This window comes from Eulemur rufifrons, chromosome 30 (genome assembly GCF_041146395.1).
Source record: "Eulemur rufifrons isolate Redbay chromosome 30, OSU_ERuf_1, whole genome shotgun sequence".
Lineage (NCBI taxonomy): Eukaryota > Metazoa > Chordata > Mammalia > Primates > Lemuridae > Eulemur > Eulemur rufifrons.
This window is the reverse complement of record NC_091012.1, coordinates 132,388,743-132,403,807: the sequence shown is the minus strand read 5'-3', so window position 1 is coordinate 132,403,807 and position 15,065 is coordinate 132,388,743. Positions and strand designations below refer to the sequence as shown.

The following is a 15,065-nucleotide window of genomic DNA, read 5'->3' as shown; positions in this document are numbered from 1 at the left end:
AAGTAAATTTGTTATATGCTATCAAGGAAATACTGTTCCACAGATTAAAGGAAAGAAATAGCTCAGGGTTTCTCAAGCTCAGCATGATCTGGCCAGATAATTCTATAATGTGGGGATACCCTGTGCATTGCAGGATGTTTAGCAGCAAACCTAGCCTCTATCCATTAGATGTCATTAGGACCACCTCCAGTTGTGACAGTCAAAAATGTCTCCAGGCATTGCCAAATATCCCCTGAAGGAAAAAAAATCACTCCCCTGGTGGAAACCATGAAACTAGAAATACATATTTTTTAAATAAATGAATGAGTTTCAAAAACACAACATCAAGTGAAAAATATAGGGGGTGAAATATTATGTGTAGTACATGCCATGTGCATAAATTAGCCAAATATCATATAGTATTCCAGGCATAACAGCAGAGGCAGAAACCAGGTAAGAAGTCATTTGGATACTTTGCCTGTATTGTTCTTTCCATCTAAAGCCTTTTTAAATACTGTTCAGAGATGAATTTCATGGCATTCCCCATTAGAGAGTCAGAGAATACAGCTGTAAACAAAGCAAAGCCCCTTGTTGCATGGAGCCTGCTGTCTAAGGGGGTAGAGACAGAAGATAACATGTAAATAAATGCATATGCTGTGGCAGGGGGTTGGGGGAGTACTGTAAAGAAAAATAAAGCAGGGGAGGGATGTGTACAGCTCCCCTAACACAGCTGTGGTCCCAAATACTCTCCTCTGTTCCCATCACCATGGAACTATACCATGAATTCAAGATCTTTAAATTTATTCAATTATTCCATTGGATGGTAACTCACACTTTAATATATTACCTTAGCAAAGAAAATGAAAATATTCTATCTAATCAGAAATAAAGATTTCCAAAAGATTAAAATTGTTGCTGAAAATATTAAAGTCTACCTTTTCAATGGAGACAGTTATTGTTGGATATGAAAAGTTCCTGGACTGACTGGAGACCATTCTCCTAAGTGAAATATCACGAGAATGGAAAACAAAAAACACCACGTGTACTCACTATTAAATTGTAACTAACCAAACAGCACTCATGTGCACAATAGGATGTAAAACTCAACAGAAATCAAAAAGGGGAGGAGGGAATGGGTGAAATCATACCTAATGGGTACGATGTACACTATCTGGAAGATGGGCACACTTATAATCTTGTCTCAAGTTGAGAACCATTGGAACATAGGACCTCTCAGTATTATCTTTGCAACTCTTTTGTAAATCTAAATTTCTTTCAAATTAAATACACACACACGCATATACATACATACAAATATAAGAGCAAAACAGTTATTTAAAACATTGCCTGGGTACTGTAAAATTACCTCAAGAAAAAAACTAGGCAATGTTTTATTTTTCTTAATAACTTTGTTGATAAAGAGATAACAGACAAAAACATACTTTGAAATTAAGAAAGCTGTATTGAAATGTAAAATATTGGAACCCATTAGCATAAGGATGGTCTTAATAGCTATCTAAATTTTTAATAGTTCTGTTAAATATTCAAATGTAAAAATATTTATTAAAATGCCTCCTATTACACTAGCATCTTAAGAAGTATTTCCATCATTTCTCCAAGATTGATATTAGAAAAAAAGGTGAACGGTTTTAGCTGCTTGGGTTCTTCCTCAACAGAAGAATATTAATTGCCCTTCCTACATGATGGTTCTGCCCAAACATGTAACTCCTCTAAGATTTTAAGCAAACAAAAAAGTAACCCAGGTGATCAATAAATGTCAACAATAGAAATATAATTTTAGAGATGTGTTTATGTTTTCTTCACACACATAGGCAGTTGAACTAGGAATTAATAAGCCCACTCTCTAAAGTAGCAATGTGGTGGAAAAGCACACCCCTGCTCTGAAGATAGACAAGGCAAAGGCTGTATATGAACATGGAGACTCACTCATGGGCTGGGCTTCTTACTTGCTCAGATGATACTTTGAGAAATTAACCGAAGTCTTGGCCTCCCCAACGGTAAGAAACTGAGGTCCAACAAGAGTTAAAACCCAGGCAATGGGGAGCTACTTCTACCATGGCCATTGTGTGCCACGTCCAGCATGGGAGCATCCTCCCCCAGGACTAAGGTGGAAGAAGAGGAAGAAATGGGTGGGCGGAGGCACTGCTTTCTCGTGTCCACTGCACCTCAACAGACAGGCCTCTGGCTTAAGAGCCAGGATGTTAAACATGCTTCATTCACTCACAGATATTTACGAAGCACTAACCTTGGTTGGCCAATATGGTTAGGGATGGTTAGGAAGAGAGTTCCTACTGCAAGGGCATTTAGATTCCATGACTTTTCCCATAGTAACAGATGCAGGAATTTAGTGAGGTCAGTCAGTGTCTTGAGAACATTAAAAACCAAAGCGGAAGCCAGTAACTCCCAAGGTGTCAGAATGTGCACATAGTTCCATGCCCCATCCAAGAATAGACCTAGGACATGAGGAGGTTAAAGCCTTGCACATTTCATGTAGCTTGTCTGCAGTCCTTGTCTGGAGGGTCTCTAATCCCTGCCCTGATTTGAACTTCATGGTCTCCAAGCAAAGAACACCTGTTTTAATTGTATCAGTTACAGGGACACTAGAGACACTATCAAATACTTTGTCCATCTGCCACAAATAGATTTTCTCTCAGCCCTGGGACATGAGGACAAGGCCCAAGTCTGTCTGTCCTATGCTGTGAGTCCCTATATTCCTGAAACATGGTCCATGTGGGGCATTCAGTAAGTGATTGTGAAAAAAATGGATGGATGAAAGAATTAAATAGGATAGATTAATAAAGGTTAACATAGTGCTGATTCTGACATTATTCCCAGAGGGACAAACTGAGGAAATAAATTGGGCCAGGGCTCCAATGGTAGAAAAGGGAGGCAGGGGAGGAAGGAGATGATTTTCTGAAAACTTTGTCTCCCCAGTTACAACTATTCAGAAAACAAAACACCACAGAGAACTGTCTAGTAAAAGAAGAATCCTGAATATAGTGCAGATGGAGGTAGCCAAGAAGTGTACATGTGAGGAGAGAAAGTTGGCGCTAAAAAGGAAGTAACATGAAGAATGATTGTACAGAGTTAAGTAGTTAATTTATTAAGGAACCAACCAAAGGATACAAGTTTCTTACAATTACAGATTATGCACAACTAGTGACTTCTCCATGGTCTTTCTTCCAAATGTGGCTACACTGAATGTCCAAAGTTTGCACAGAATAGAAAACTAATCAGCCAACAAGCACTTATTGAGCTAACTACTTTTTAAAGTATGTTTTGATGTAATAAATAAACTGAAATGCCATTAGCACAACTAAATAGAAATCCTACATTTTTAAGATTTTAAATATGGTGAGTCTGATGAAATTATTTACTTATTTATTTATGTTGTTAGAACTCCTCAGCAAAATAAAATTCCGGTTTATTTTTGGATAACATTGTTTCACACGTGCATCAAACAGACCAAAAAATAAACAGCAGCTTCATGAAAGGAACCTTTTACCTTTAGCCTTTTAAACCATCTCATACCAACCAACTACTTACAGTATGGCTAAGTACATACACAAAAAAAGTGAATGCTCAGAATAAAATTGGTTTTTGTTGCTGTTTTTGCTTTTCTTCCAGGACTTTTTCTCCTTTGAGATTTATTAATATAACGAACATGGTCACACCACAAGTGAAGTCAGAAGTAGGACAGAGAATGCTTCCAACGCTGGTTTGGTCATCCAAAATCTTTTAAAATGGCTGACCCCTAACAATATGTATAAAAATATAAAACGTATATTTAAAAATACTAACAAATTTCCTTTTTAAAGTGCTTTTAAGAAAAAAAAGCAGGGCCTTGGAAATTTTGTTCGTTTTTCCTCCCCTGTTGCAAATTCACGCTGTTGGTTTTGGTTGGGTGGCGGAGAACGCTTGTCACCTGCGGTGGCGCTGCCCGCGTTGGGCGGCCCTCCCTACTGGAAGATGTACCCATTTAGATTCTGAGACCCGGTGGATGATGAACAGGTCACAGCAGATGTTTTTTTTCAGTCTAACTTTCCCTTTTTTACTGTCTAGTCATCCTCATGTCTTCCTCTTCTTGGTATCGACATCGTCATCCTCATCATCTTAAACTGCCCATTTGCCCACAACGGCCTCAGCTTCCTCATCTTCCTCTTCCTCACCATCACCCTCTTTCTCCTCCTCTTCTTCCTCCCCACCTTCTTCCTCTTCTTCATCTACCTCATTGGCAGCCTGCTGCTCTCCATTTTCCTCAGTACGGTCCTCATTAGCGGGGGCGTGTCTTCCCTCTTCTGCCCCCTCCACGACTTCCTTCTTCTCCTTTAAGTCCTTGCTGATGATCTCGGAGCTGGGGTCCAAGGCCACATGTGACATGATGGGGCATGCCGGTGGGTGATCCGAAGCAGCGAATTAAAAAGAAAGCCAGAGTCCAAGGACTCTGGCGACAAAGCTGCTGGACTCCCACCCTGGTGGCTGTGGCCAGTCAAACCAGGAGGAGGGCCCAGAAACAATGCAATGATGGCTTTTCAGAACAGCCAGTGGCTGACGGAATTCTGTGAATTCGCGTTAATAATCATTTTGGCCAACTGTTTTTACCAAGAAATTATATTAACACATGCACAAGTGGCTTCTTTAAGCAAATCACTAAAAAGAGGTAAAAATGTTTACTCCCTTTCCTCAAGAGTGGGAAGCCCTGGTCTGAAGGTAATTCTCTAAGAATTGGCTCCATTGCGATTTTCCATCAGTGGCAACAGGGCCGACCACTTCCAAGGCGTGGTAAGAATCAGACTCTTGTTTCTGGAAATCAAAAGGACTAAATGGGAGCTGGGCTGCTGTTTTACAAGCACAAGACTGTTAATCCCCTTACGATGGATACAACAGCACCTTGTTCCTTTTTAGATCACAAGACTGATCCCTGAATAATCAGGCAGAGGAAGAAATCCACTACTCACCCTACACCATTCAACTCAGAAAGAGAAAGCCACGCCTGAGTTACCTCCTCTTGTTCTATCTCTCTTGCTAAAAATAATAAATTATCTAAAAGCTGATATTTGAGTAAATAATGCAGATAAATTCCCCAGTTTACCTGGGAGATAGACTAAATGTTAGACTTAGATTATACCCTCGCTAGAAACTCTTTTGAACATTTTAAAATTCCTGTGAAACTCTTTTAGTAAATCTGGCCTAAATCATAAATAGTTGAAAACACTTGGTTGCCATCTTCAATCCAAGTCCCAAGAAAAACTCCAGTAACCAGACCTAATGAAACCAGACCTTTCTCTTAACTTCATTTTTCCATCCATCTTCCACTCCGGTTCTAAGAAAATCCAGCAAATAGCGCAAAAACCATTTGCTATCAAGATTTGTGAATAATGATTTTGAAAGAATCGTCTTGTTGCTGTCACATTTAGTGCATCTTTCTATAATATCTACATGGCCAGGTTCTTGGGTGTGGGCCTGGTGCGGTGTGGGCCTGGTTCAGTGTGGGACCTGGTCTTACACCTCATTTTAATCTCAGTGCCCAGCATATAGGAAGCTTTCAGAAGAGGTCGCTTAATTCTGTGGACCCAACCACAGCAATGCAGCTCCACAGGCTGGCCTCGTGGACCACAATGAAGGGAGAGGTTGATGTTTCTCACACCATTGCCTTTGGGCACTGGGTCAGCTGCTTCTTCCTCGCCTCCTGGCAGTACCCGGAGTGGATGGTGTAACTTTCCTGAAAGTGTCCCAGCCAGTCTAACTCAAACTGTCCTCCCTCTCACCTGCAGCTGTGCTCCTTACAGCAGGTCTGGCAGGAGCAGAGACCCTGGGTGGAGGCTCCAGACCTTCCAGCCCATCCTCTCTTTACCTGCATGTGCTCCCCTCCCCCAGGCTTCATTCTCCTCCTTTAGGGCGGGAAGGGGAGATGGGGATGAGATAGATAAGAAAGGGCAAAGTTCTTTTTCCTGGACCAGGAGGGCCCTTAGTGGTTCCCACTGCTGTCAGTGGTCCCCTGCCCTAGCAGTGTCCCGATGCTCTTCATTCACAGTGCACCTGGGTGCCTTCACGGCCACTTGGGGACCTTTGTGCTGCATCTTCCCCTGACATGGGCGAGGGGCTCTGACCGACTCCTTACACACACAGGCTCTGCCTCCAGTGGTCCACCTGCAGCCTCGCTCACTGCCTTGCGCTGCCTTGCAGTTGGTTCTGAGCCAACAGGCAGTGACTCCATCCTGTTCCTTGGCCCGGAATGTATTCAGGTTGCTGTCCCAGGTATGAGCTCAGTGACTGAGGACACCATCCTATTCTCTAGAACTCCAGCTGCTGCTACTCTGCTGGCAACTTAAGGGAGGGCTGAGAATGTCTGCAAGTTGGGGAGCATCCAGCCAGGAAATAGTATGCCAGTCTCCCCTCTTACGGACAGCTCCACCCTCTAAGAGCAGTTCTCCACGTGACTTGAGGTAGGCAGGGAAACAAGCAAGAATATTACTCCAAACACATCACTAGCGTGGAATGGCATTCTGATCAGAATGGAGCCAGCTGTCAACACCTCGAGGGGCTGCACTGGTGAATCTGCACGGGAACAACTTCCACCCCGTCCTACAGGGAAGTGGGTGGACATGCCACAGCCCTCTCTGCAGGGCCACACCCTCTGCCTGTCTGACCCTCTCAGGGAATCCCTGCCTCCTCCTCCACTGCCCACCTGGGCAACGGTGACTGGACCAGAGCAGCTCTCCAGTAAGTCCTGCGTGGAGGCAGCCAGGACCTCTCTTTAGAAATCACATCCTCTACCGTAGCCAGTGAGGGTCACACTGTCAGCGTGTGCCAACGGCAGCTTCCAAATATGAAGAGGCATCCTCAGGAAATAAGGAGCTCTGTATCACTGGTGGTGGCCAGACTTGATATAAGAGATATTATAGTAAGGAGCGGGTAAAAGGTGGGATGAAAATGAGTGTATTCGTTATTCTGTTAATCACTGGAATATCTTTATTTTCAGTTCACGTGATTTGTTTTATTCTTTGTGCTTCACAACATTTTCAACATCTTTGCAATCTTAGTGGATAAACAATGAGAAGGGGAAAAAACAACAAACAGCCAATGCCCAAGATTTGGATCCTGAAGCCATCCTGGAAAGGGATACTTGCCACACTCCAGAATTCATTCTGCCCACATTGGCACCCAAAGACCTCTGGAAGGCGGAAGGTTTCAAACTGACTCATGTGCCACGCTACTGGTGTCTTCCATCCCCCCGCCACACCGAAGAGAGGCAGCCCCATCTTGTACTGTGTGGTGCCCTTTCCCTAGGAGAAGGCTGTTCACGTAGGGATGCAGCCTTCTTTGTGGCAGTGCGTATAGAATCCGGCACAGCACGTGGATTGCATCTTAAACACACGCGGCTTCATTAAGCCGCCCTCATCACTCACCTCCCTGACAGCAGTATTGCTGGGACTCCTGCCGCCTGACCCTTTACAGAAAAATATCTACTGACCCCTGGTCTAGTTTGCAGTTTCAATTTTGACAACTGGTATTGGCGATACAAGCTTTTATATCTCCTATGTGCCCAATTCTACCTAAAACATCTTTTAAATAAACTATATCAGATATTCACAGACTCCTACAATACCCCAGGTTCTCAAGGAAGACATTTCAAAGGTGAACTCCTCAAAATCAATCTAAAATATTACATATGTATATTAATTTTTCCAATGAACAGAAACAATTGATTTAACTTAGCATGTACCAGGTGAAATGTGGGCACTTGGAGGAAGTAATAGTGCCATGAACACAGCAATGTGTAAAACCTGCTTTACAAGAAGGGCTAGAAGAAAATACCAAGAGGCTATTCAAGGGGTTAGCAGTGTGAGAAAAACAGTGGCTTTTTTTCTTATTTTTTTCTTTTCGATATTTTGTAATGTTATCAACTAACTTTTGTTGAAAAAATCATTATAAATAGGTGTGAAAGAATGCTGTAGTTTAATGGCATAAAATATAAGTAAATATATTTTTTAATCCGTAAAATAGGAAAAAATTTACTTAGAGCAAAATTTTCTTTTACTATTACTTCTTTTATTTTTTGAATCATGTGAATATATTATTTAAAAATATATATCCAAAATATACGTGTGTATACACACAAATACACATATCATGTGTTTATTTTGTTCCCTCAGATTCCACTCTTCTGTTTTATTTCTTATATTCATAGCCCATGAATCAGATATTGTGGATATGAGGGAGATCAATTAATAGTAATCCTCTTCACCAGGCCCTAAATCATTATAAAATTAAGACCAAAAGTTGAAGCAGATAAGAGACCAAACTGAGAGGCTAGGTTGGAGGATATGACTTTATTTTCTTCCTAATTTAAAAAACATCCTGAAATGAAATAAATTCACCTACACGGTCGCATGTAGAGCGGAACTGGGGCAGGTGCTGTCATGTACCGGAGTAATATGCAAGATATTTAACATCCCATATGATAGGGCACCTACTAATCTAAACAGTCCTCAGTTATAAACAGAAAGTACAGCCTTAGGGTGTACATGCCTGTCCATTCGGGGCCTGATTCTGTACTTAGCTAGGGAGTAGCACAGGAGAATGCCTGCCATCATTTGGGGCAGGATAGCTCCCAAAGAGTCAGGAAACCATGCCCAAGTTCTCCTTCCAGCTCACCAATCAGATAAATCATTTCACCTCTCAAGGGAAGGAATGAGGGAGAGAGTAGAGAGAGAGCAGGAGTGTTATCCTCATCACAAATACAGAAGGAAGGAAACATCATAAATAGAGAAGATTCCTCCAGGAGAATAGACAAAAATATAAAACTAATAAAAGTTGTAGTAAGTGCTTTTAAGAAAATAAACAAAGTGCTAAGAGTGGGAAGAACCCATACATATTTAGGTTATTTTCAAAGTGAGAGTAGAGTTCTTTAATATCTATCTACCTATCTGCAAGAAAAATTACACAATAGAAATGTAGAAAGCTTAGGACACATCATTGCAATTTGGGGGCATATTTATCTTCATATTACCTATTGAACAAAGAGCATTGTTGCAACATGATATAAACTCTAAGCTGAGCTAGATTATAAAAGTTTTTAAAAGTTCAATAAAAATGTGGGGCCCTTCAAAAGATTACATTAATAAATTTTCTTCGAGATCAAGGTTTGAAATAATGCACTACCTCAAATAATACTGTAAAATTATCAGTGAAGATTTCCCACTGTTTACTTACTCTGTTGCTTCTCTTTTGGGAATCTTTCTCATGGAGAAAGCCACCATCGCTCTGAAGAGATATTCTTCATTTATATCCCAGGCGTACTGAAAGAGAAGAAAAATAAAACATTTAGAGGGATGTGGTAAAAAATGGTCCATTGGATTCTAATTGTGTGCACCACAGTGATGTCCCCACTCATGCGCGCGCGCTCTCTCTCTCTCTCTCTCTGTCTCTCTCTCTTTCTGTCTCCCTGTCACTGAAAACTGAAGACCATGATAGATAATATCCCCATAATGTTCAGGGCAGTGTTTCTCAGAAATTCTATAATTCCATGTTTGGTGTGTTACACTGTCTTCCTCAGAACTTGCAATATCAGTTGCCAGTCAACAAATAGGGCATTTGGACATTTCACCCTGGCCGTATATGGTCCATTTCCTTCCTCCCTTCCTCTCTTCCTTCATAAACTCCCTCCCAGTTTCCTTTCCTTTACTAACATCAGTACAATTTTTCTATTTTCTTAGCTGGAAACTTGAGTATGTTATGGGCTGAATTGTGTTCTCCCCACCCACACACATACAAAAAAATTTCTATTGAAATCCTAATTCCCAATACTTCAGCATGTAACTGTAATTGGAGATAGATACAGGGATGATTAAGTTAAAAGAGGTCGTTAGGGTGGACCCTAATCCAATATGACTGGTGTTCTTAGAAGAACAGGAAATTCAGCACAGACTGGTACAGTGGGAAGATGATGAGCAGATAGCCATCTACAGGCCAAAGAGACCTGGAATACATCCTTCCCTCACAGCCCTCAGGAGGAACCAAACCTGTGGACACTTTGATCTTGGACTTATAGCCTCCAAAACCAAGAGAAAATAAATTTCTTTTAAGCCACCCAATCTGTGGTACTTAGTTACAGCTGCCCTAGCAAGCTTATACAGTCTATTTGACTCATTCATGCAGCAAAGTAAAAAACCTGAGGCAAAAAGAGACTGGCATGTTTAAGGACCACCAAGGAAGCTAGTTGCAACTGAAGCACAAGCAGGCAGGGGGAAGGTAGAAATAGCTGAGGGGAGGGGAAGGACTGGGTAGAAGGGAGTTGGCATATCACAAGGTCATTGTCAGGACTTGGGTTTCACTCTGGGATAGGGAAACATATTTTGCTATCATTGCCTTTCTCCTCTTCTGGTGAGGGGTCGATAGTAAGCAAAAATAAATGGCTCCTAAATAACAACAAAAAAAAGTATCACTCAGTTACCTTCTCTGGGTAAGAAGGTTTATGACTGTACCTCTTTCTGTCTCCTAGATACTTTTATAATATATTCTTTAAACTTTCTTCAATTGCTTCTTCCCCTTCGCCCTACTCTGTTTAGCCCTATCTTATATAACTCTGCCATAAGATGTTACCATCGAGAAGAGAAAATTCAATCTCTTTTTTTCCTCACATGCAAGTGTTGAATATTGCATTTTAATGGCAGCTTTAGATCCTATTGGAAGTGCTCCTTCAATCTTTTAAAGTGAACTTTTCATTTTATATTATACCATGACAGTTTAAAAATAATTAACTGGCTCATGGCACATAGCTCCTTGTTTTTGATAATACATTTCTTTCCAAAATCAGTTTTACTCAGAATAAGAGTATCTACAGTCCAATCTCATAAATAAATGAGCAAAACATAAAGAAGAAATGAATCTGGTTAAAAATAGCACACAAACACTCCTCAAACACAAAAGGCTTATTAATAGAATGCAGAGATGGGGAACAGGCCCGCTCAAGTGTAGAGAAGAACAATAAGCTCCATGAGCAAATTCGAATGAAGATGCTAGCCAGCTCTCCTTGGCACATAAATTTAAGTTGCTTTTCAGATCTTGGGGGTGACGTGACCTGATCTCCTGTCCTTACATTGATTCCTCTTAAAAACAAGAGCATAAAACGGCTGGGTAGGAGTCCAATTTTGGTCACAGAACAAAGCCCCAAACTATTTAGATCAGGACAGGATTGGTGCAGTTCTAGATCAGGTTAGGGATCCTGCTAGTGGAATTAACTTATCTTGGGTAAGTGTGAAAAGATTGAAAAATTGTGCATTGGCCATAGCATATTTCTACCAGGGCATTCAAAACGTGTCAAAGAAACAGGTTTCACTCATAAAAGGAATTGAGCATATATAGTGATGAGAAAATGTACAACTTAGTCTACGGCCATACCACCCTGAACGCACCTGATCTCATCTGATCTCGGAAGCTAAGCAGGGTTGGGCCTGGTTAGTACTTGGATGGGAGAAAATGTACAACTTAGGAGAGAAGAAGGACAGAGATACCAAAGCTAAACATTTGTATACTGTATGGCCCAACAATTCTACTCCTGGACAAATACCCCCAAAAGAGAAAGCATATGGAAAATATGTGTACAAGAACGTTCATAGTAGCTTAGCTACCTGTTGTGCATATACTTGACACATAATAGGTGCTCAATGTGTGAAATTGAACATACCTTTATGTTCCCACATATGGCTTCACAGACCAGGTGGTGCCTATTAATTGCATATACTTATCAATTCAGCTTCCTTGGTTTCTCATTTCAGTAACACTTGTGCCAAGGCCCTAAATGTCCCTGGCTCACCTTGCTTTTTGCACACATCTAAAACCCCCAGGTAGTAATCAGTGTAACTCAGGAAAATCACAAAACGGGTGAGTTGGTTTAATGCTAAATTCATTATGCTCTACCCCTAAATTGCCTGAGAATCCCTTAGGTTTCTTCATCAGTTCTCACTTTCATGGGCCACGTGACTATTTCAAACCTCACCTCACATCTCACTGAATGCCTTCGAATTGCTTCATGATTCATAAATACATCTCAAGTTATCAATTTAAACTCTCCCATCCTCCTGACACCAAGATACAAAACTACCTCCATAGACACACATCCTATCCACCTCTCCCCTGAAGTGCTAGACACACTTGTGCCTATCAGTGGCTATTCCCTCCCCCTCTATTAGGAACGCTTCCTCTCGGCCCTTCTCGGGATCTAAACAATACCAGTTTCCCCCTCTCTTCTGTGTATTCACCTCTTACTGGGGCCTGTGCATTGCTTTTTAACCACGCTCAAGTCTTTCCATCCAAACAACAGCAAAGACAAATCACTTTACGCAATCTTCTTTTCTTCCACCTCTTGCTGTCTCTCTCCTGCCCTTCACAGAGAAAATTCTCCAAGGAGATGTCCACACTTGCGTTTCCACATGTTCACTGCCCATTATTTTAGCTGTCTCCATTATCTGCCTTCCAGCTGTGCTAGTTCACAAAGCAGCTCTCTCTACAGCCACCGTTGACCTCCGTATTGCCTAATGCCACGAGCATGTTTCAGTCTTCATCTGGCTCAGCCTCTCAATAGATTCGATGCCCTTGAATGCTCCCTTCGTCTCGAAACAAAACTCCCCAACACAGCCTACTTAGTCCTTGGTCTGGGCCCTCCTTTCTTTCTAAGTTCCTCCTCACTGCCTCAATTCCAGACATCTCAGCCTTCTTTCTGTCTTTCACTCTCACCAACCTCCTTCCTGTGATAAGCCTTTGCACATGCTGTTCCCTCCGCCTTTCCTTCTTTTATCCCCTGGTTCATTTCTCCTCATGCTTCAGACCTCACAACAAGTGCCAGGTGCTGAGGTCCCTGATGAGGCCAAAGCCCCTTTGTACTTCCCCTTCCTTAATACTTGCTAAGATTGCACGTTTGCATTTGGTTTACTGAATATCTAATGGATGACCGATTCTCCCACTACTATAAACTCCACAATGGCAAGGACAGGCCTGATTTTAATTGCCATTGCATCCCTAGAATTCAGCATGGTGCCTGCATCAGAGGACCCTGGGATAAGCAACCCTACACACTGGCAAACAGAGTGGATTCTGCAGTCAGACTTGTCTGGGTTCAAATCTTACCTGCGACTTGCTAACTTGAGATATTGAGTGAGTTACTTAATTTCTTTGCACCTCAGTTTTCTCATCCATCCAGAGGGAATGGAAATACCTGTACTACCTTCCTCAAAGGGTTGTTGTGAGGGCTAAATGACTTGATAGGAGTAAAATGCTCAGGAAGGTCCCAGCCAGAACGTAAACTAAGTTCTGAATAAATGCTGGCTGTTACAGCAATCATTACTCATTAAGTAAATAATAAAATAATACATTGGTGGACTGGCCTGAAAACAGAATATCTCTAAGTTTTTTAGCACTCTTTTTTTTGTTGTTGTTTCTAGCCCGAGGCATGTTAATATCACCTTCTAATGGGAAAAAAATTTTGCAGGCCACACTGGGAAATGGAAACTAGAATTAGACAATATTGTCTTATTAATTCAATGGTGTTTACTGTTCCTGTGAGTATTTTTTAACTTCTATTTCATAAGCATATATTTCATATTGTTACTTTGAAAATTGAGAATGGAGGAAATTCATGTTGGAATTGAAAAATTTGGGGCTACGAAAGACCTTACGTGGGTAGAATTGCCCCTTCTTTTCAATGACTAGAAAACTGAGGCTGACAAAAGCCCTTTTGCTCCACCAGGCCGGGTTGAGATGTTCATTTTCTAAATTGTTTTGTGTAATACAAACCTTCACATATTTTCTAGCATACAGTGCAGATTAAATACTTTTAGGCAAACCTACTTTATTAACAATTTCTATTTTACTATAATCTATCTTTGCTTTAAGAAAAGATCAGATTTGAAGTCTTTAGAAATAATTAATTTGAGATTAACTATGCACAGAGTCCCGTTATTAGAGAAAGGGTGTTACTAGCAAACAAAATTTAAAATGAACACTCAGGTGCTCCACTTACTGCTTTCTTTCCAAGAGCTGCCTTGATGCTAAGTCTCACTTTAAAAGCATTTTCTGCACCTGACAGAAAGAAAAAAGAAAGAGAAGTATATGGTGATAAGATCCATCAAAACGAAGCCTGATAAATTCTAATATTTAATTCAACTCAAAACAACAGAACACAGAACTACAATTAAGCTACCCCAAACACTCCTGAAAGTTTAACCAAAATCATCATAGATGATTTTAAATTTTCTTTCAAACTCATCAAACAGTTATGACCCCAACTTTCAAGCCACATCACGTCTACAGATTTAGAAAAATAGTTCTTTCAGTCAATGACTTGTCAATCATTCAGAAAACTGCTAATCTATTTTTAAGTTTCAAGGCTACGTACCTGGTTGACAGAGTTGAGCATGACTAGCAGTCACCAGAAGGAAGAGCAGCCACAACATTCTTTCAGAGTGGAAAACACAAGGCAAACTGAGAAAAAAAATCCACCCTGCACTTAAAGCTGCCTTAGCCATTCGGTGACCCGGATTAGAATATCAGAGAAACGAGCCAACCACCGTTTAAAACGTTTAATAATTAACAACCATCATTTGGGTTAATACTTCCATAAAAGCAGCCCATCTCCTGTCACTTATTCACAAAAATCTATTTGAAAAGCTGATTAGTTGTTTTTTTACAGACTCTATCTCAAAAGAATGTTTCCTCTGCTGTCTCAAAGTTGGAATCCTCCCCCCTCCCCTTCTGTGGTTGTCTGGTTAAGTGCACGGTGGAAAGCACTGAGTCCTTTCTGGAGGTTTTCCTCGGCATGAACTTTCCACCTTTTCGGGGCTAAAATATCTGGTTCATAGATAGGCTATCTTAATTTAGGAAACAAACGTGACTCCTTTCTATCTCCGGGAAACAAAGGATGTCTTCCAAGAATGGCCTCACCTGACTCTCACCACAGCAGGTAAACATCCAGGAGAGCTTCCACTTCAAACAAAGGGAATGGTGTTGTTCAGTGCTAAGGTCTGGCACTTGTGTAAATCAAAGCTAATGATATAGAGCAGTGCTGT

At 41.1% G+C, this 15,065-nt stretch overlaps 2 protein-coding genes across 2 annotated transcripts in view; both read right to left on the bottom strand.

Annotated features, from left to right (window-relative positions):
* Nucleotides 1-14,453, bottom strand: part of CLTRN (collectrin, amino acid transport regulator) — a 31,184-nt gene extending 16,731 nt beyond the window's left edge. Inside the window, exons 1-3 of the mRNA XM_069463126.1 lie at nucleotides 14,396-14,453; nucleotides 14,021-14,079; nucleotides 9,217-9,302 (exon numbers count right to left, since the gene is read on the bottom strand). Of these exons, the coding sequence (XP_069319227.1) occupies nucleotides 9,217-9,302; nucleotides 14,021-14,079; nucleotides 14,396-14,453 (203 nt within the window). The remainder of the gene's footprint in view (nucleotides 1-9,216; nucleotides 9,303-14,020; nucleotides 14,080-14,395) is intronic.
* LOC138379155 (prothymosin alpha-like) lies at nucleotides 4,114-4,380 on the bottom strand. Its single transcript, XM_069464534.1, has one exon. The coding sequence runs from the start codon at nucleotides 4,378-4,380 to the stop codon at nucleotides 4,114-4,116; it is 267 nt and encodes an 88-aa protein (XP_069320635.1).
* Nucleotides 14,454-15,065: the final 612 nt, after the last annotated feature.